Source organism: Anoplophora glabripennis, unplaced genomic scaffold, assembly GCF_000390285.2.
Source record: "Anoplophora glabripennis isolate ALB-LARVAE unplaced genomic scaffold, Agla_2.0 scaffold927, whole genome shotgun sequence".
In the NCBI taxonomy this organism is placed as follows: Eukaryota; Metazoa; Arthropoda; class Insecta; order Coleoptera; family Cerambycidae; genus Anoplophora; species Anoplophora glabripennis.
Window position 1 is genome coordinate 126,099 of NW_019426071.1, and position 22,974 is coordinate 149,072.

A 22,974-nucleotide genomic window follows, 5' to 3' on the forward strand; every position below is an offset into this window, starting at 1 on the left:
AGTATATTATCGATGTATCTAGCAAATATTTTTTTAGAAATTGTTACTACGATTAAATTACTAACCTAACCTAGATGTTTATAAATTTAGTAATTTAACAGCAACAAGTACGTTAAGTAACTAGAGACATAATAATATCTATGTAAAAATAACAAAAGTATTATATTATTGATGTGTTGATTTCTGTTGATTCTTAGTTAATAAACATAGTTTTTAATCTATATAATGCTTATCTGTTGATTTTTAAATACCAAGAATTATTTATATTTCATTTGATTAAATATAAACATTCCACAATAATAGCATTATTATTTTCATATATAAATATATGTTTAAATCTCTCGCGGGAATTACAGCGGGATCCCGCTGTAAAGGCGAATTTACCGCAAATTTCCAGCTGGAAAAAAAAGACTGCGGGATTGCAAACCCTAATTGTTTGTATAGCAAACTACGTTTATTTTTGGACGTAGAACATACCCTTAAAGTTTGTCACGAAAAAGCTGGTTCACCCTGTATAATATATATATATATATATAATCTGGAACGGAGCAAGAGTTCAATTTATACATTAATTTTTTTAATCAAAATCTACTTGCATCTACTTCAAGACAATTTTACTGTTGTTGGTAATTTTACTGTTGTAGGTAGATTATTATTTGAACACCAATCTATGTCAAGGTTGTCTTGTAATTTAGAACAATCAATAAAAGACTTAACTTCCAGGAACAACTTAAGATCGTCCGGATAATTGACATCATGGTATTCAGTTAGATCATTAATAAGAATGTGCATACGTAGGTATAAAGTATAATTACTTAATATTTCTGGTAGATGTAATGTAGAAACTGCATTTTTTGCTATTCTGCGTACTACATTTTTGTTGAAAATTAAAAAATTTTCTTCAAAGTCATTAGAAAATAATGGCGGTTTTCCACTAAACGGACAGTTGAGTTTATGTCCTGTTTGTGTTTTCTAGAACCTGAAAAACAAAAACAAAACTGAAACAAACCCAAAACACATGTTTCCATCAAGCGGGCTACATTTTGTTCGAGTTTTGTTTTTGTTTTCGGTCCTTTTCCACTGGTTGTCGCAAGGAAGTCAGAACACGTTTTTCCAATAACCAACCAACATGTTTAGAGAAGATTTTTTTATTCATAGTTATGGCTGGTTTATACTGAAGTCCTTGGAAAAAAGTAAGTGTATATATGTACGGTTAAAGTGTTTATATACTTGGTTAGTTAGTTAGTTTGTATACTAGCCGAGTAAACTCCTTAACCGTACACATACAGGGTCGGAAAGTCCCCATGGTTCATCGGACGTTACGTGAGAGCGATAAAGTAAGTCATAGAAATCCGTGCGATAGAGAAGGATAGCTATAATGAAGGCGTCTCATAGTCACCGCCCGTTTCGCCCTTCCACAAATAAGATCCACTTCCACTCGTAATTCAGCGACCGACATTTCTTTGTTTTCGTCGTTTGCCTTTTCTGCAATAGATGTTACTACTTATACAATTCCCACTTCGTATTCCGATATGTTAATACAATCCGTTAACAGAGGGCAGCACAATTTTTCTAAGGTGAGGCGCAGCCCTAGAAACAGTGATGCCAGATCTACAGATTTTTTTGGAATTGGGGAAATAGGGAATTTTGCTTTATTTCTTGGTATTTTTAAGTCATTTTAAAAAGTATGCTTAAATAACAACTAAATGAACTTTAAATCCAGCTGAGCACTATACTCCATTTGAATAACTTCTCAGTAGGGGAAACAAGGTCACTAGATTTACAAACAGAGGTATCTACTAGCTACTGTAAAAAGTTTTCTTTGTTACGCGTTGTGCTGCCCTCTGTTAACGGATTGTATTAACATATCGGAATACCGAAGTCGAAATTGTATAAGTAGTGACATCTATTAAAGAAAAGCCAAACGACGAAAACAAAGATGACCACCGGTCGCTGAATTACAAGTGGAAGTGGATCTTATTTGTGGAAGGGCGAAACGGGCGGTGACTATGAGACGCCTTCATTATAGCCATCCTTCTCTATCGCACGGATTTCTATGACTTACTTTATCGCTCTCACGTAACGGCCAATGAACCATGGGGACTTTCCGACCCTGTATATATTTTTTAATAGCTATAATTCATTAATGATTAAAATATTGTTTTTGGGAAGAAGAAAACGCCAACATAGATATTGGGTTGGATCATTTAAATAGAAAACACAACACGACCGTTTCCACTATAAAGACTTGAATTTCAAATCACGTCGAAACCTTTTGATGTGACCGCTTTCGAGCGGGACCCGAAAAACAAAACTCCAACTGTCGCAAAACACGCCAGTCTTCAAAAAGTTTGCGAAAAGTTACAGTTCTGTTTTATTCGACACAAGTTTGTGTTTTGTTTTTGTTTTATCCGTTTAGTGGAAAACCGCCTTAACGTGAAAATTTTGATGGTAGGTACCTACCCAATCCTGTTTTTTAAAAGCATTCACCTATCTGTACTTTATGTCAATATCTTTTACAAATCAGTAAAAATTAAAATATTAGATTCGAAAATATCGAAGCAGGTATAAAAATTTGGTAATTATTTATTTTACTATAAAACTGTCATTTTTCTAATCAAATTTTGCCAACCCCGCTTTTCCAGGGTGCTGAACATGAATTTGAAATTAATTTTTTGTAATTTTTCGATCGCAAAAAATAATATATTCATTTTCAGCTCCCTCAAAATTACGGGAATTTCAAAAATTTTATATAAATTGGAGACTACTACGTAAACATTATTTTATTAACAATTTATAATAATATCACGTTTACCATTGCACTATGTGTACGAACAAAATTATAAAGTCAACACTGGAATACTCTGATCTTAACCAAATAATGGCGTATGTAATGGCTCAAATTTATGTTTTATATATTGCTTATTTTACTTATCTAGAGAAGGAAACTTTTCGGCTTTCTTCACCAACTTGTTCACTTCTATTTACACAATGTCCTACAATACATCTGCCCATGAAAAAAAAAACTAATTATTGAAATCAAATCGACGCGTACAGCTCAAGTTTCCAGATACGACTGATGCTGGGCTACCGACTAGGCTCCCAATTGTCTTCATCATAATCGCCCTATAGCCAGTCTAGGTCATCTATGGTGACGATTTAGTGCTAGCAAGTGTGAAAATCGGAATCAGTTTTCAAAATCCCACGACAATCTTATAAACAAACAGTTTTCCTAGTTTATCAAATTTCAGGTTTGTTTCGAGAGTCATGAATGCATTTACTAATCCCACGGTCATATTTTCTTATGCCGTAAGCGAACCTAAAACACGAATTCCGGATTCTCTACAATCCGAGTAGCTTTTTGTAGGAGAAGGGCCGTAGACACCATCACTGTATGGAATTTATTTTAGAAATAACAAGGGAATTGCAAAGATTAACTTTCAAATCAGTATTCCTAACGTTTGGATGAGGAAAAAGTTTCTTTAAAAGAGCAGAAAACAATATGCGTTCCAAAATGAACATGACCTTCCAAAAATATTCCAATTGCATTGCCTCAGAAAAGTAGATCCTACACTTATGTACTATTTCATAACATGCGTCCGAAGTGACAAAATGTTCGTGTCATCGAGCAAGGAGCTGATAAGTTTTGTTTTAAATTCAATTGGTTAAATTTACCAAGATAGAATTTTAAATATCCAGCAACAACATAACATCATTTTTGTTTGCTCTTTCCGTTTTCGTGTAATGGTGGCTGACCATCAGTTCCACATCGTCCTGTACAGAACATGTCGGTGAAATTGCACTCATTCGATACCACAATCCAGTCTCAATCCAGATTTTCGGGACTCCACGCCTGTAGCCATAGTCGTTGAGTTGAATTTATTCTCAACTTTTCACTAACAATAGTTATTTGATATCGAGAAAATAACAGCAACATTATTTTTTTTTAATTTAAAATCAGCAAAACAGATTATGTCATAAAAAGTTTATCGGTAAGTCGAACCCACAAAAATTAAATAAATAGTAATTACTCATGCAATTAGAAAGGAAAATATTTGTTATTGTAATATCAAACAAATAGTACTAAAGTTACGAAGCATTTTTAAACATACGACTAATATTTGCTAGGATTTCCAAAACAAATATGTATTGTTATTTCTACAATTAGTACACCTGTATTGAATGAAAGTGATAAGAGTGACAACTTTTCACAACGGCGTTGTCTATAACCAATCTTAAAACTTAAAACATTAGAAGTTTGTACCCAAAGCCTACTAAGACAAAAACAGTTTCTTGTTATTCAAAACAAATATTCAAATGTAGTTGCAAGTTATTGTTATTATACATCGTTGAAAAACTAATTTTATGATCTTCTTGATATGACACTAATATATATATATGCTTATGGGAAGACTCAAAGTCGAATGCATCCTCGATAGTTCACATCGGTATCCCGTACCGTAATATAAATAAACAATACTGGGCTAGACATAATAATGTTTCACTGGCTCAAGAGGCTCTACATTATGAATGTTCGACACCAAAAAATTGTCCTTGGCTGATCATCGGACCTCACATGTGTTTGCATGTATTTGCGACATACTGTATATTAAAAAATACATTACATATTGCTGGAGTTCCTTAATAATTGACTGTCTTTTTTAAATGAGAAACAATCTAATTTTTGTAATAATAACAATAACAGTACTAGCTAGATACAATTGCGTGTTACGTTTCGAGTTTATATAAATACAAATGATGAATCCCATCTGCAATTCGTCTAATAACGTATATTTTTGGTAATGGTAAAATCGAGGTTAAAATATAGCTATTGGAACATACGCCAGTGAAAGACGAAGTCTAGAGGTTTCTCCTGCTAATCAATATTTTGGAGCGGACTAGAATGAATCCTACGGAAAAATTCTCTAAGGCTTATAAGGTATTTGAAATTATAGCCAGGCTTAAAAATTTGCAGCGGACGGAAAATATATGATTTAGTTATGACGAAATTGATGATTATTTAGTTCTAGAACTAATAGTACTTTAACTAATGTAGGTAAGTAAAAATCGTTTTAAATATAACACAATAAATATGTTTTATAACAATTATAACTGATACCATTTAGAAGCATGACTTTATCTATATTTATTAACACATTTAAAAAAGTTACTGATATTATTACAGAAGTGTAATTATAATATAAAGAGGGTTGAACTTCAGAACATTTTATGTCAATCAAAAGTTGGTATGGAAGAACATTTTTCTACCTTTTATTCGTTTTACTTCATTTTGTAAGGCACAAATAAAACTGCAAGACAAAACCATTAATAGTTCGTCATCACTCATCAAGATCACAGATAAAAGCAAATTAGTTTTCTCTAATTTTTGAAATTTAAAAAACCTTAAGCCATAGACGATGCGTAAATTGTCGTTAAACGATCTGTACTTTAGTTAGAAATAAGCTATGAAATATTTAATTTAAATATACACAAAATACTTTCTTGGCATTATTCTAACGACATAAATATTTGGCAGTAACGGCAACAAAAATAGAATAAATTTAATCTATATTCCCAGCTCTTTGATGTCCCAACTAATGTAAATAAATACTGCAGCTGCCCGCTGTTTATTTTTTATTATTGCCATTAAAGTGATATTGGACGGATCCCAGGGATATCGCCAGTGAACTCTCAAATAATAATATTTACACTACTTAGAAAGCCAAAACATTAATACAAGAGCCATCCGAAATCTAGTACCTGTTTGCGAGCAAAATGTGCTCGTATCAAAACGACGCTATCTGCGTTAATTAGGTACTTATTTGAAGCCGCAACCGTTTTTAGTTTTTAATTTCTAGAAACGTCATTTAATATGAACGAAGGTAAAACGGTGTCAGATAAGTCTTCCGTGAAAGGATGGTACGTGTTCAAAAAATGAAGATCTGTTCACTACGAAGAGCGACTAATCGAAGGCAAGAGAGATAAGCAAGGATGACAGTTAAGAAGCAACTAAAATTAACTCGTCTAGTAAATGTACCGTTGTATCAAAAAACAACCAACACAAGATAAGATTCCGAGGCCAATCAGAGTGCCACGGCTGCAAACAGCTGATTTTTCAGTATTTTGACCTCCTGAATCCAAAAAACTTGGTCGCAATGCCAGAAAGTGATCAGTTTAATTGTTATTAACAAATTAAATGTAAAAAATGTATTTTTATAGCTAGTACAATTTTTTAAAATTAAAAAAAGATTAACTTTAACCAGAGTTATTGTTTTAGTGCAAATACCAACAATTGTTGTTATTATTTATGTAAATCTTATAAAAATCAGTAATTAAATCAATTGTTAATGCTCTTTTATTAATTAGTATTTGTGGCTTCTTATTAATAAAAGTTTATAAAACGTCGCGCTCTTGCACTGTGAGCTTTCGATCGAGCGTACATAGCTTTCGACGTACCCGCGTCTCTTCACGGGTTTTGATAAAGAAAAACTAATAACTGTAAGCCATGAAATGATTGTTAGGATGCGAGGAACAATATCCGGTAACTTTTTGGCTTTTCATCGAAGTTGAATAATAAAAAGCCTTATAAACAAATAAAACCAGGATGATCGTTGAAATTTCACAACTTTCTAAGCTGCCATTAATTGTTAAAAAAATAAATTAATAAATTGAACTTATCTATCTTGTAAAATAAAGTTCAAGCTTTAAAATGAGATGTCGTGCGTCTCAATCCGTCCAATAGAACCCGAGATATGGTAAAATTGGTGCGCGCTGAGACGGAAAACGTAAGGTATTTGCACTAAATTTGCAATAACTTTGGTTAAAATGAATCTTTTTTAATTTTCAAAAAAATATATGTTTGTTATAAGAAAACGTTACTATTAACGAATAAAAAATTGTACAAGCTTTAAAAATAAACATTTTAGAGCCATTTAAACATTTAATTTGTTAATAACAATTAAACTGACCACTTTCAGGCTTTGCGACCAAGTTTTTTGAATTCAGGAGGTCAAAATACTTAAGAATAAGTTGTTTGCAGCCGTGACACTCTGATTGGCCACGGAACCTTATCTGGCTCCTATAGACTAGGCACCAATACCCGGAATATTAGCCATAAGGCTTCAAGTATATCATATGCTGTAAAAATCAAGTAAGTAAACAGATTATTTACACTTTAGTGTATTTCATTTATCATTATTTCTTTATTACCGTTTGAGTTTTCTGTTAGATTACTTATTAGGTGTTGTTTTATAGTTTATCTTATTTAGAGAATTACATTTTCGTTTATATTCGTTCCTCATCTCGATAATATGCGTGAAGTACACTAAACGAGCCTTTGGTGCCTCCGAGTTCTCTCCGCCTCTTTTTTTATACAACGAACTGTCAAACTTAATTGGATAGCATCTGTTTAAAATCAAAACGGGTCATAATGAAAGTAACTCGACATGTACTTACAGTTCGGAAACTTGGAACTGGAATAAAGCCTTTGAAAATATCCTCAGGGTGTTGGATCTTTGTGGTGTTAGGTCGTACCTCCGTTCTGAAAAAGAACATATTAATTGTCACATATTTATTCGTTTTCCAGATAGAATATTAAACATGCAATTGAAAAAGTTCAATGAAAAATGCAATTGAACATTTTTTTGTAATTTTGAAAAAACTAATTGATTCATTACAATTTAGTACTAAGGTCATTGTTTACAACATATTGGAAGTGGCAACATTCAATTTCATGTCAACAAGTAATTTAATTTAATCAAACTTAGCGATAACAGTCTAAGGCTACAAATATACGTGACATTTTAAGTGTCTAGATGAGATCTAGAGATATTAAATGTCGCATTGTTTACAGCATTTAGAGCGACGTCGGTAGATATTGACATCGCTCTAAATAATGCAATATTTAAACTACTAAATTTTATCTAGGCACTTAAAAGTGTGTACAAAATCCAAGGATATTCAAATTTAAAAGTTTTAACGCAGTTCTACACAAAATTTTATATAAATACATAAATCAAACAGCAGATAATATAAATCGACTTTATAAGAAGCAACAAGCACACAAAAAACGTAAAATTTAATTCTTAAATTATTAGTTATAATTGTGCTATTGTTCTTTTAAGTTTCTTTATGACTCATTAATGATAATACGATTAAACTGAATATTTTTAATGAGCTCTTTATTGCTTTATCTTGAAAATGGTTAGTCTTATTAAAATGACTTTCAGTTTACTTCAATTTTTCGTTCATTAATAGTTGCTTTTATAATAAGATAGCTGTAGCTTTTATGAGAACTGCTAAATAGAATTAAATTTGACAACAATTAAAAGAAAACCTAGTTTATTATTATTCATTTTATAAAGTTTTATTGTGAAAACTATCGTTCAACATTTATGTACAATGTTAAAATCTAACTTATTAGTTTGACTTAGAATTATGCATTACTTTAGGTAAATAAGAAAAGAGAGCGGGCCTAATTTGGAATCTTGAGGTGCACCTGAATTAGATTTTGTATTGAGCAGAGCAGCCATCTTTTAAATATGATATAATTAATCATTTATAGTCTTTCCGATTGCAATTGAAGAACCAAGAGGTTGGCAGTATGTACCAGGTTCGATCGCTGACGCAGCAACTCGACATTGAAATATCTGAAAAACTTGTTCCCATATTTATTTAGCCATACCCATATAGAGGTCTAGTCGCCCAGTTGAAGAATGAGCGCGCGGGCAATCCCGCCACAAACACAACCGCATTGGGCGACCTGGCCATAAATTCAGTTGTTGACAAATGGCCTAGCAGTGCAGTGCAGCAATGCAGGTAATTTTAATTTATTATAGGCACCTTATATTGATCATTCATCACAATTGCGAAAGGGAGAAATAAAATGATATTTTGTTTACTAATATTATTACAACATTTTGCAATTCAGCATTTTGGAGACCTTTTGAAACGGAACAAAACGAAATTTACCATCAATATAATAAAATTGTTTGAGGACGTAAATAATTAAAATATGTTGTTGGTCAAATGAACATATAATAGAAATTTTCTACACATTATATACAAATTATTATAATTTTCTACTTTTAGGAAAATTTTTTTAGGGACGCCTATGAAACTCATTAAATGTTATTGCTAGGCGTTTTTATACATGTTCAACTGACTTCGGAAATACTATAATGCTTTAGGTATAAAATCGTGTTAACAGAAACTTTGGCAGTGGAAAACGAAAATATATTTGAAAGTCGTCTGCATATTGATGCGAATGGGCATTTCTAACCGCACCCGGTAAGTATGCAGTATAGATTGAAAACAGCAAGGGACCCAGCACACTACCTTATGGCACTCCCACAGTAATATTAATTAAGGTAGAAGAATTTCCACTAATAACAACTTTTTGACGTCTACCTGACAAATAACTCAAAAAAGTTAACAACTCCGTAATCAAGTCCAAAATATTTAAGTTTACAGCATAAAGTAGCACGATGAATTGTATCGAAAGCCTTGCTATCTATAATCAAGCAACGCAAGACACTCATTATTATCATATGCTCTATATAACTCATCCGATACATGTAATAGAGCACACTCTTAAAAATTGGGGTAAAAATCCAATACATTTGTGAATTTACACTACAGTATTACATAATAAGTAAAGTAAAATTAAATATTCTTCGTAATAATAAAAATATTTATATTTTACTAAGAAAGTTATGTGTTTTTACTTTATAATCTCAATTTCGGTAAATTTACACCGTGCTATTACCACAGTTAAAAAATTTTAAAAATGTATATTTCATTTGGTTATGTGATTTTACATTAAAGGGTAACTATATTTACAGAAGATTTAATGTAGAAACAACAGCGCGTCTAGACTAGCAATGATGCAATTGGTCAGACAGACCACGCTGTGTAGTTGTAGTAGTGAGTCGTGCGTATATTGTGCGTTATACTTACAATTAGTGATCTTTCTTAAAAAAGATAAAGGTAAGATATTTAAACTAATTTATAATTTTAATAAATATGTGTGGAAGTAGTTTATTTTGTCATAATATTATTATTAGGTATAAATATTAATGATATGATGAGAAATAACCACTCTGCCTCGACCAGCAATGAATTACTTCCACAATATTTTACTCACATCTATTTCATTATTGGTTTTTTCTTCATTCTAAGGGTATTAAGCTAATTCTAATCAATTCATATAGTATGAAATAGTTCTTTGATAATAACTGATAATAAGCTGAATGTTGGATATGGTAAAGAAATAATTCCACAGACAAGGATGGAATCAGAAGCTATCTAAAATAACAATAATCTACGCAAATACACATGCCTGATATAATGAAATTATTAAATAACTTTCCTAATTACAAAATTTACTCTTAAACATTAGTACATAATTGTAGGATTATAGTGTAATACCTTTACAATAAAATAAATAGTTTATTTTGTAGTTTAGACTAGGAGTTATGAAACTATGTTTTATTCGTGTTTATTTTATACGAAAAAAGTTCTTTTCCTCGAAAAGATATGGATTACTGTAGGCAACTCTTAATTAAAAAAGCAATGTCTTAATTGTTAACAATTAACGATTTTATTGACTTGATAATGTGTACCAAAAAGTGGCTAGTTAAAATTTAACAATATTAAGAATTCTTAACCATTGATTTGATACTCATATACAGGGTCGTTCATTGAGAATGGGCAATCTCTAAACTGGACCAACAACAAAGTTGGAATTTTAATTTCAAATTTCTCAATAATTTTTAAATTTTCAGCAGAATCAACTCGAAAATTGGTGATTTTATGTTTTTTGGCACGAGAATTACGAATTTTATGCTGAATTTGCCGCTATTTGTACAGGTATTACTCTCTGTTACTTCAATAAATCAGAACACATTTTGGTCTGTAGTAACTCCTGTTTAGAGATTGTCCATTCTTAATCATATACTTATTCTTAATATTTAAACTAACTTAATAACTTTTTTAAGAGATCCAATTCTAATATGTTTGGGTTAGCTCGGCTGACTTGGAGGTTACATTACATTATATTTTTTGCTTTTTGATTAAATTTAATTTCGAATAACAGATAGTCAAAGTTGTCCAAAATAAACTTTATTTTAACAAAAACTTTCAGAACTACTTTACTTAAACTTTACTTTACTTAAATCCAGCGCTACGAAGTTTAAATAGCATATCCTACTGAAATTTAATAAATTTATACCTATTAACGAAGTTTAAATTTGAAGTTAACAATAAGTACTTTATTATTTAATATTTATGTACAATAGCATTGCTGTTAGTGACATTGTATGTGAAATGTGTGTATTAAAACTTATTAACTGTTAATTAATAACAAAAGTTCAGCGCACAGCTCACTTTTGAATTTTTCTGCACAAAATTACATTGATGGGAATTGATTTAAGTTAGTTTGACACCTTTACGAAAAAGTAAAAAAAAGGTATGTATTATAATTTTGTAGTATGAAACTTAAATGTTACATTATTCTAAATTATATCTACGTAAAATTTTCAACTTACACCATATGCATTATTTAGTGAAAATACACTGCATTTCTACATGTAGGTGTAAAAATATCTCTAAGGCCCGGTACTTTGAGTCTCGGTTAAGGTTTGATCAACTAATCAAGTGATTAGACTGTGATTTATAAAATAAATCAGTATATGTAAAGTCTAATCAGTCTGATGAGTTAATCCAGCTTTAACCAAGACTCAAAGTACCGGGCCTAAATAATACAATTTTACTGTGTGAACCTAAAAAACACAAAATAGTTTTACAACACCATTGTAAAAATAGTGTGTAAAACAAAAATTTTACAGATTAAAATTACAATTTTAAGTTGTAGAATTACAATTTTACATGATAACATTAATATTTTGCAATGTAAAATTACAATTTTACAGAGTAAAATTACAATTTTACAAAGTAAAATTACAGTTTTACAAGGTAAAATTAAATTAGTACTTATTAAAATTGTAACATTATATATGTAAAATCACACGGTAATATATGTATGGATCTATTTAAAATTACGATGTGAATTTACAACTTTTTTGTAAATTTATATAAGCTCAGTAATATTCAGGCACGAATCATAGGCAACAGAATTGCCAATGATTCGTGCCGTAATTTTACGTTTTTCAAGGTTCACATTTTTTGCAGTGCAGTAGAAGTACTATGATGCGTTCGAAATCATGACTGCGTTGATGAGAGAACGTCAGCTGTTCATGAACAATATTTTCCAAAATTTTTGTAAAGGTATAGAGTATACTAATAGGATGAAAATGTGTTAAATCAGAGGGTTCTGAATTCTTAGGTATAGGGATGACTACAGCATCCTTCCAACAAGATGGAATAGAAGCGGAGTTCAAGCATTCATTTATAATAAAAGTAATGTGATTGAGTAAATGAGGTATAATCAAATTTATCATCTTACAATTAATTCCGTCAACTCCTTTCGCATTCAATTTGATAGTGTTAAGAATTTCCAGTACCCTCTGTGACGAAACATTATTAAATTTAAACTTTTTATATTAGGCGCTAGTTTATCCATGTAGGTATCAGCAATATAGTCATTATCAACATTAACCGATGGAAACTTGTTAACAAAAAAGTCATTAAAATCCTGAGCGCTTGCAATAAACCGGAAAGAATGGGAATTATTGCTATGGACATGAAGAGATTGCAAAGTGCATCAGGAATTTCATTTGATAATATATTATTATTATCGCTATCATGAAAAATTGCGAGGTTGTTAGATAACGTTTTTTTTTGTTTTTTATAATTTAGGTATATAATAAAATTTTAATGTCCCTTTATTTTAAATAGGAATTATAAGCCGATTTTATAAGGGGTTTTAAGTTTTCCTGGCAGTGATAAATCTATAATGAAATAAAAGCGAATTCTTTTTTAATTTTTCATACTGACTTTATAATATTTTTTATTAAAGTAATTCTGTAATCGTAAAAAATCTACTTACAAGATTACATTTAAAAAACAAAACTTTCGTTTCTATCCGATGTCTGTAAACATATACCTACTCTGTTTTTCTGGCTTCTGATGGAATAAATTACTTATTTTTTTTGCACCGTTAATTTATGTTAAATATTACTGTATTTTCCAGTGTTTACTACTATTTTTATTTATTTATTTATTTATTTTGTTTTTTTTTTTGGTTTTAACATACATGTTGAATTTTGGTACTTACTTTTGTTTGAAGGTTCACTAAGTGTCCTCTTCAATCTGAAAGAGTTCCTGAAACCTACGGTGATGGTGTGCTTCAAGGATTGGGGCTTCTTCCTCAGTTCTACGTCTTCGTCTTCCCATTCGGAATCTAAAATAACAGGTGGCGTAGCAGCCGTGTTGTCTGTTAGGCTGATATCTTTCAATTTTTCATGCCTTTCATCAGCACTTTCCACGGAACTGCTGCGTTTCCTGGAAAACATCCTTCTCAGCATTTTAGGCGTTATAGAAGTCTTTAGGTCCATGTTTTTGTCATTCAGTTTTTTCACAGTGTTTTCCGTTTTATTATCGTTCACGTCCGTTTCCGAATCTCCACTGTGTTGGTCCGAACACTCTAAATTGTCACTTCTGTTTTTGAACATAGTTATCACTGTCTTAGTTTTCGATGTGCCGTTCTTGTAAACTATTTTCTTTTCTTTGGCGTCTGCCCCGTCATCGCATGCTTCACTTTCCTCGGCTTCATCTTGTCTGGGTTTTTCGGAGATAGTTCCAATGGCCGAGTCATCACTGGCTGGACCAAGGCATAGTTTGCTTAGAACTTTCGGTATTTTCTTTGGTTTTGTTTCTGTAGGATTTTTTCCACTGCCAACATACGCATTTTCGTCTCTTGCGTCACTAGATAGTAAAGTTATTACAGTGCATTTTTGGTTCCACTTTGGTTTTGTTTCTTTTGGTTCGCTGCTTCTCAGTATTATGTCTTGATCCGATATTTGTTTTTCTTTCTCATGTTGTATGTCAGTTGTTTCTTCTAATGGTGTACCTTCATTTTTTTCTGGTATATCTAGTACCTCTGTATTACTTTTCCCATCTTCCTTCTGTTGATTAAGTGGTATATTTTCTAAACATTCATCGTTGTTGGTTTCATCTTCTACTGGATGATTATCTTGTTTCTCAGCAGCTGTTTCATCCATGTTTTCTGAAAAATAACTATAATTAAATAAGATAATCTATTATTTCAGTTAGTAACTATAGATAAATGTACTTCTATTTGTAGCAAGTGGAATTTTTATTGATTTGTATCTTTACCATAACTCATTTGTGTTTATATATTTTTATCTCTTTTGTTATCTAATACAAATTTTATTTGACACCAAATGAAGACTTAATGTAAATATGATATGAAATTATGATAACTTTTATTTAGAGTTTTCGATAATTTAAAGGTTAAATGTTTTAGACGGATCCAATTCTATTGTGCTTATACTGGATTAGTAATTAATATTATTAATTATTATCAATTTGTTATATTTAAGGTACAGGGTGTCCCAAAGATCGCGTCTCGGCCCATAACAGACAAACGAAAAACTTACTAAACTGATTTATTTTTTATGAACATTTTTTGTGCAGAAATTTTGCCTCTATCTCTTCTCCATAAAAAGTTACAATAATAAACATTATACAAAAATTATATTGTCACAGACAAAATAGCTTGTCTGTACTATTGTACTGGAATTAGTCATGATTTAATCAACATTGCTGTGGAAACAATGGCTGAAACTGTTGTCACAAGTCTGTTGCCACATTAATTTCTGTCAAACGCTATGTGTTGCATCAGAAACAAACTAGTAAGTGGTTGCTAAAAATTAAAAAATGTTCACAAACAATGAAAAAGTTGACATGATTTTAATTTATGATAAATGTCAAAAAAAATGCCAGAATCAATTAAGATGTCTCATGCTCGATTTTATTGTTAGTTGTTTAATAAACTTTTAAGTGACTAGTGATAACTGATATACTCGTTCTTCGACTATCTAGAGACTCCGAAAATTCGTTTACATCGTTCAGCGAGCTCAACAAATCGAATAAAAAGTTATTAGTATTGTCAAAAAACAATCTGCAACTAATACCAGAAACACGCCTCTTTCAAGAACACCCTGTATCATTTAAACATAAAACACGTATAACATATCAGACTTGTATCATTCGATGAATGCATGAAATGTTTAATTTATAAACCGTTTTAAAAATTTTTTTGTTGCAAACAATTTATTAGGTGTAAAATGTATTGAATGTTAGCAAGTTGTGTCAATAATCAAACAGGAAAATCATTAAAAAATGATTTATTAATGAGTAACACCTGCAGTAGTAGTAGATTACAAGTTGGTAATAAATTACGTTGATAATGAATAATATGGTGATACTACTCGTATCACAACGTACTATCAGTAAAAATGTAAAATACAGGGTGGTCCGAATTTTATGCAGGAAACTTCGAGGGCAGATAGATCTCTTTAAAATAATAGCAGTTCGCCTTATAAACATAGGTCTGGAACGGCCTCGTTTTAGAGATACAGGGTGTTGAAGTTGTTAAAAAAAATCGACTTATTGTTTATATCTCCGAAATCTATTAACCGATCTCAATTAAATTTGGTACAGATAATATATGATAGTAGGTCTTGCATTCTCTAAAATATGAGCTCTAAAGGTTAAACCAGTGGTGTACAACTAGACAGGGGTCACCCCCTTTTTTATAAAAAAAACCTACGGCACTGCATTTTTTACAAGTTATTGTAACAGATTTATATTCTAATGTACAAAATACGTAAAAAAGGTAACTTGATTTTTTTTTCCTAAGATTTATCTTTCCCAAGTTATTCATACCAATACGATCTTGTGGCAGACACTTTTAATCATAATATTACACAAATATTTATGTTTATACTTAAGTAAGTGCAATATGTAAGCACAAAATTCTCTACACTCATTTCCACACCACCTGTGAGGTAGTGTTCTTTGCGCTTTTTAGATTCCTAAAGGAAACCTAATACCTAATACACTATCCTTACAAATAAGAATAATTTGAATTAAAATAATAATAAAAATGCATTTACATTTAATAATAAAAATACATTTACCAAGCCACAACTAAACAAAAAACAAAATTAATTTTACAACAATTGTTCAAAATGCGAACCACCCACATTGATACATTCCTGACATCTTCTATTAATAGAACTAATTGAAGCTAATATCATGTGGGGGTTTTCTTTTAATTCATTACAGCCGTCTTCTATTCGCTGCAGTAATTGTGGTCTTGTCTCTATTGGAGTAGAGTAAACTTTACTTTTCAGATAACCCCAAACATAGAAGTCCAGGGGGTTTAGATCTGGCGATCTGGCTGGCCAAGACACTGGACCCTCTGCACCATTATGGTTGACATTGGCATTTGGTCTTCTACCTATCCATCGCTCCATATAATTTTCATGAAGCCATTCTTGTATTATTCTCCCAGAATGCGCAGGAGCACCATCCATTTGTATCCAGCTATCTTGTCGTATATTTAATGGAACATCCTCTAATAATTCAAATAGATGGTTTTCCAGAAAGTTTAGAAATGACTGGGAGTTTAGACGGGGTGGTAAGAAGAAAGGTCCACAAACTTTATTGCGAATTATTCCGAGCCACACGTTCACAGAAAATTCGTGTTGAAAAGATCTTTTCCGAATTTCATGAGGATTTTGTTGTGACCAAATATGCAAATTGTGAAAATTCACTACTCCTCGCCTTGTAAACATAGCCTCATCGGTCCAAAGTATTTTTAATAAGAATTCTGGATTATATTGTGACTTATTTAACAACCACTGACAAAAATTAAGGCGTCTCTCTACGTCTTCCGAAAGTAAATTTTGCACAGGTTGTAAATGGTATGGATTTCTGCCATCCCTATGTAGAACTCTTAAAATTTTGGATTTGCTCACCCCAAGTTGCCAAGACGCTCTTCTTGTACTTAGCCGAGGATCATCGTCAAATGCTCTTAAAATTTCATTTCTGTGCCTTTCATTGCGTCGATCGTGATTTTCCAAATATTGTTTCAACCCAAAAAGACGAAAGCGACGATGAGTTTCAATAAACACATTGGCGTTTGGTTGTCGCCTGTTGGGGTATCGTCTTCGATATTCACGTACAGCTTCTTCAGCATTACCATTAGCAAATCCATAAATAAAATGAAAATCTGCATATTCTTCGTTAGTAAAGGTTCGTGGCATAATGTACCTATTAATAACTACAATACTTTGACAGTGCTGTTTACGTTGACAACAATGAATTTGTTTCAGGGTTGGTTATTAAGCCCTGTAACTAGATATTTTTTATTAAGAATAATATTTTATTTCTTATCGCGTAGGTGGACGAGGTGGTTTGCATTGTGAATAATTGTTGTAAAAATGTAACATTAATTTTGTTTCTTGTTTAGTTATTCTTTGGTAAATGTACGTTTATTATTATTTTGATTTACTTAAATTGTTCTTATTTGTAAAGATAGTGGATTAGGGGCTTCCAGGGTAAACTAAAAGGCACCAGGAAGTCTATCTCACAGGTGGTGTGGAAACAAGTGTAGAGAATTTTGTTGATGTGCTTATAAATATGTATACTTTTAAGCATAAACATAAATATTCTTGTAACGTTATGGTTAAAAGTGTCTGCACAAGGGGATTGTATTGGTATGAATAACTTGAGAACGGCGAATCTTAGGGAAAAAGTTGAAGATACCTTTTTTACGTATTTTATGCATTAGAATACAAATCCGTTACAATAACTTGTAAAAAATGCAGTGGCGTAGGTTTTTTTATAAAAAAGGGGGTGACCCCTGTCTAGTTGTACACCACTGGTTTAACCTTTAGAGCTCATATTTTAGAGAATGCAAGACCTACTATCATATATTATTTGTACCAAATTTTATTGAGATCGGTTAATAGATTCCGGAGATATAAACAAAAAGTCGATTTTTTTTAACAACTTCAACACCCTGTATCTCTAAAACGAGGCCGTTCCAGACCTATGTTTATAAGGCGAACTGCTATTATTTTAAAGAGATCTATCTGCCCTCGAAGTTTCCTGCATAAAATTCGGACCACCCTGTATATTTTTAAGTGCTAGTAATTGTTATTTTATTTAACAAGTTTGTAATGCAACTTGGTTTTTGTGGTAGGGTAGTTCCAGGAATAAAAAGGGAGTTTCTGAAGTGGGCTTTTTATTTTAACAGCTATCCCTATTTATACCAAAACGAAACAGTGTAAAAATATATAGGGTGTTCCGATGCCTCCGATAATTTTTCTGGTTTGAGTCTTATCAAAAAAATATTTGAGATAAGGTATCAAGAAATTAATATTCTGATAGCCTTGGACAATGGACATGGCCTTAAATTTCCTCTGAACAAAATCGATTGTTTAGGTGCGTTAAAATATGAATCGAAACACATTTGGCGTATTAAAAGTTGCAAAACCGTCAGACGTTATAAAAAGGGAAAAGTATAACAAATGTTCAAAAGTGTCGCCGCTTTTTAGAGCAAAGAAACGTGTTCGGCATATCCAAGATTATGAGATTCAGGAAACCCTCTTAAAAAATTGAGTATCTCGTAATGCAAGTGTGCTGGAGCACCACTACATATATCGAAGATTAGATGGTATATTCTTCAAAAATAACAGGTAAATCATTTTGAAAATAAATACATATAGTGGGCACGAGTTAATGTTTGTAGCAGAATGAAAGGTACCATTAATAATGTCCGCTCATAGGTTAATTGAAAATATATCTTGGAAATTCTTTTTTGGGACCTAAGGAAATTTTCTATGAATATGGCTATTATGAAAATTCAATTTCATTATAGTTATGTTGTTCCGATAACCATTTGCAAAAACTACCTGGCAATATCGTCTTTTAATCTCAATGTTTGTACACAACGAACGTAATATAAATACAGTTAGTTTTTATGCAAAACTTTCCAAAGTTTAGTGTGGGATGCGTTACTCCCGAGAAATTTGTCTGGTGTTAGTTGTAAGTTATTTAATAACGTTAAGAATTTCTTCTTCAGTTGCCAAAAGTCATCGCACAGAAGCCGCTAACGGCACATAAAGGCATCAAAATTTTCAACTACCTTTCCAAAATCTACGAAATAAGAGTCCGAAAAATTCAAACCTCACACCTCAAAGCCACCTCAGGGTCAGCGTTATAATAATTTTCAACACCTCAACTCTTTCGAAACGCCCACAATCCGTAACGCAATGATTGAATTTTCCAGATCTCACCCGGATTACACTCCAGCACATCCTGCGGAGCCAGCGTTAGCAGCGTTTGAACGTCAGCCCGTGCGGTTTAATTACCAGTGTCGGAATCTTCTTGTGCTTTTATACATATACAAACTGTTGCTTGCGTTTATGTTATTTTACATAAATTGACTAATAATTCATTTTAAAATCTAAAATTCGAGCTTTATTTTTCTCCTAAAAAATACAAACCGGGGCTCCTACTGCACTTAAAGCCTACCACCCAGGCCCGACCACCCTGTCGTAAAGATCTTAAAGGTGTCATACACTAGCCCACCGAGGAGGTAAATCAAATCAAGCTTCTAAAGCTTCTCGTACAGTCTCTCTAAGGAGGCCTCACATACATAAACTTTAGTGCTTTAGCTTATCACGCCATAGACAGTGATAAAGAGGCACAAGGTATTCGAATGTGCTCCATAGAACAAAGTGCAAAGTAAGGATTCAGTTGAAAAGTTTCAAAACAAAACAAACTCATAAACAAAAACATATCGCAGTGCCAAATACATCTTTAGGTACAAAATAGATAGCGTTATCCCAAGTTCCATCCATCTCCTCATCAATGGAGAAAGCTCTATCCTAAATGTCCATTGAGTTTGGTGTGAAGGGGGAGGCACCCGATAAATCTAAAAACCCCCATGAACCGTCACTCAATCCGGTTCCAAAATGAGGGTGTATGATCACCTTAATACGCCAAAGGATAAGAATATTGATAGGCAATCGACCAATCAAAATCCACGACAATAGCGCAAAAGTTCGTTATTATAAAAGTGTTTGTCACTACACTACCAAGAAAGTCAAAAAGTTTGTTAAACTGACAACGATATCCCCAGTAACCTTTCACTAACAACGATATTAAAACCAGTATATCAAACTGAAACTTAGATCTGAAGCGATTAGTAGAATCTCAAGCTAAAACTTAAGAAAACTTAGAACAAAATCGATTATTGAAATGATAAGGAGTAACGATCTAGATTGATTTATTTCCGTTCATTGTAAGGATCACCACATGATTGATGATGAAGCGTCACAAGTCTCATTAACTTCAAATGTAAGTACCTCTGTTATTATCACTATTATTAGAGTAATCATTTGTAAAACGCATTATTTTGGCATGAAAAACAAACCCTTAAAACTAAAACCCCACCTTCGAAAACATTTTGTATGTGTATATTATGTCCTATATTCTTACACAGCTCTGGTAATATCAACAACACAACAAATGCCTCAAATAAAATAATTTTTGATTATACAGAGTGCCCCATTTCTTCCTTGATATTATCTAACTTCGCTGTTGATCATGAATATCTTGATTTTTTGAAATTGAACTCAATATCAAATTTGCCATGGACAGATGTAAAATTTAATTTCCTTTGGATTTTGTTGCAGTGTATTTGGATCTATTTCTTATAGTTTGCGGGATATTTGATGTTCTTAAGATTTTTTGTTGCTGTGTCCACGTAATTACATCATATAAATTATTATTAATAGCAATGAAAATTATATATCCTTTTCTTAAAAGTGGCATGATTTATTAAAAATTATAGGAAACTTTTAAAATGAAGTAATATATCTCTGTCAGTCAAAACATGTTGATATCAAAATAATGGCATTTTTCTAATAACTCCATCATAACGTTTAAGACCGTGTTATCAATTACCAAAATTTTAATAATCACTTAATCATTTAATTGAACAATCAGTTTCACAGTGTTGTATTAGTTAAAATGCGTTATTCGTAAATAATAATGTTTCAAAACTTGTATGTCAAATTACTTTTCAAAATGCCGATAAAAATAATAACAGATATGTATATGATTTCACTATTAATACATATTTTGCACTGGTGTAATTATGTGTAATAGCAGTAGTGTAAAATTATCACTAATTCTGTTTAAAATAAATGATTTTTTTGATGAGATGTCAAATTGAGAGAAAAATCAAATTCCTAGTAGTATAGAAAATTATGGATATTTTGTGGAAATTTGCACATAAGTAATTTTTGCACTGTTATAATTATCGACAATTGCACTAGCGTAAAAGAATTACTTAATTATATTTTGCTTCGTTTAAATTAATAAGATAAAAGAATTTCCTTGATAGAATGTTATATTTAAAAAATTAATGACATTTCCAGTAGTGGCATAATAAGCATAATGAAGATTATGTAAATTACACTAGTGTACCTGCAAATGTACTAGTGCAAAATTATCGCATAATTATATTCTGATTGTTTAAGAATACCAATAAAGTAAATGAATCTTCTTGATAAAATTTCAAAAATAAAATTTTCAGAAAATGATAAGTATAAGCAATGTTATGGATAATATCGAGAGGTTTCGTCACTGGTGCAATAATAATTGCATCAGTGTAAAATTATCATTTATTTCTATTAAGTTTGATTAGAAATGACAATAAGGTGAATCAATGCTCTAGATAAAATGTCAAAAGTATAAATAATATTTCCTAAATTTGCACAAATACTGCAGTTGTCAATAATTACACTAGTGCCAAATTATCACGTAATTCTGTTTTAATTGATTAAAAATAACAATAATTTAAATGAACTGTTACTGTGACAGATTAGTGCAATTTTCACTAATACCGATTATTATTACCTATTCAGTATATTACATACATGTAAATTATGATTAATTTTCACAAATGTTATATCTGTACAAGTACAATTATTAGTTCTTATTGGTCAAAAATGTCAAAAAATAAATTTCGTGGACAAAATGTCAAATTTAACATGATTGAAATTTTTCTGCAACTGCATCTAAGCGAGATTTAATAATGTTGTACTTACAGTAAGATCAAGAACAACCTTCGTTTCTTATGGGTTGAACACAATTGAATCAGCAACTACTATTATTAAGCTTGGCTATCTCGTTTTTCTCCCCAAAACATTTATCTTTCGGGAATTATAAACACCTGCCTCGAATTAGATAGTATCAACAATGAGTTTCCATTTTTTTTAAACCAATTTTGTTTAAAGAAGATTAATTTCATGGTAATTTTTGCATTTCACTTTGTAGTATACGTTACACAAATAGATCCCGCACCGAAAAAATCACACGGCAATAGTGTTTCGATATAATCATTGAAGTATTGTCAAGGAGCAAAACTTGAGAACTGTGAAATTTAGTAGCTCCTTATCAGGAAAACGGCAGATAACGCCCAGTGTGGTGGGAGTTTAGTAATTATTGTTTTATTGTAAACAAATATGTTCTCTATATTGCCTCATATAATGTAGTTATAAAGTACAATTTGATAAAATGCTTGCAGATAACTTTTTTAATAGACCATTTTGACTGTACGAAAAGTTTTAGAATAACATTAAATTAACAGTAATATGGTAATAGTCAACATTCAAAAAACAGTATTAGTTTAATCACAATACAGTTTGTTTAAAAGTTACACTGACAAAAGTGTATAAGTGAATTCTGACAGAAATAAGAAAAAATGTCGGCGTCATTTTTGAACACCCTATATATTTTTGTTTATTAAGAGTTTACAATTCACGACATTCGAATATTACACAAGCTGTTTAAATTGGCTACGATAGCATTGCCATGTCGGAGACCGTGAGATATGGAGAGATTCTCACAACTGAGAAAACGAAAAAATGACCCCTCCCAAATCCTCAAAAAAAAGTATTTTTTTCT

At 31.5% G+C, this 22,974-nt stretch overlaps 1 protein-coding gene across 1 annotated transcript in view; it reads right to left on the reverse strand.

Annotated features, from left to right (window-relative positions):
• LOC108914779 (membrane-anchored lipid-binding protein LAM4) overlaps window positions 1–22,418 on the reverse strand; it is a 111,192-nt gene extending 88,774 nt beyond the window's left edge. Inside the window, exons 1-3 of the mRNA XM_018720659.2 lie at window positions 22,116–22,418; window positions 13,235–14,185; window positions 7,456–7,540 (exon numbers count right to left, since the gene is read on the reverse strand). Of these exons, the coding sequence (XP_018576175.1) occupies window positions 7,456–7,540; window positions 13,235–14,180 (1,031 nt within the window). The 5' untranslated portion in view covers window positions 14,181–14,185; window positions 22,116–22,418. The remainder of the gene's footprint in view (window positions 1–7,455; window positions 7,541–13,234; window positions 14,186–22,115) is intronic.
• Between the last annotated feature and the right edge of the window lie 556 nt (window positions 22,419–22,974).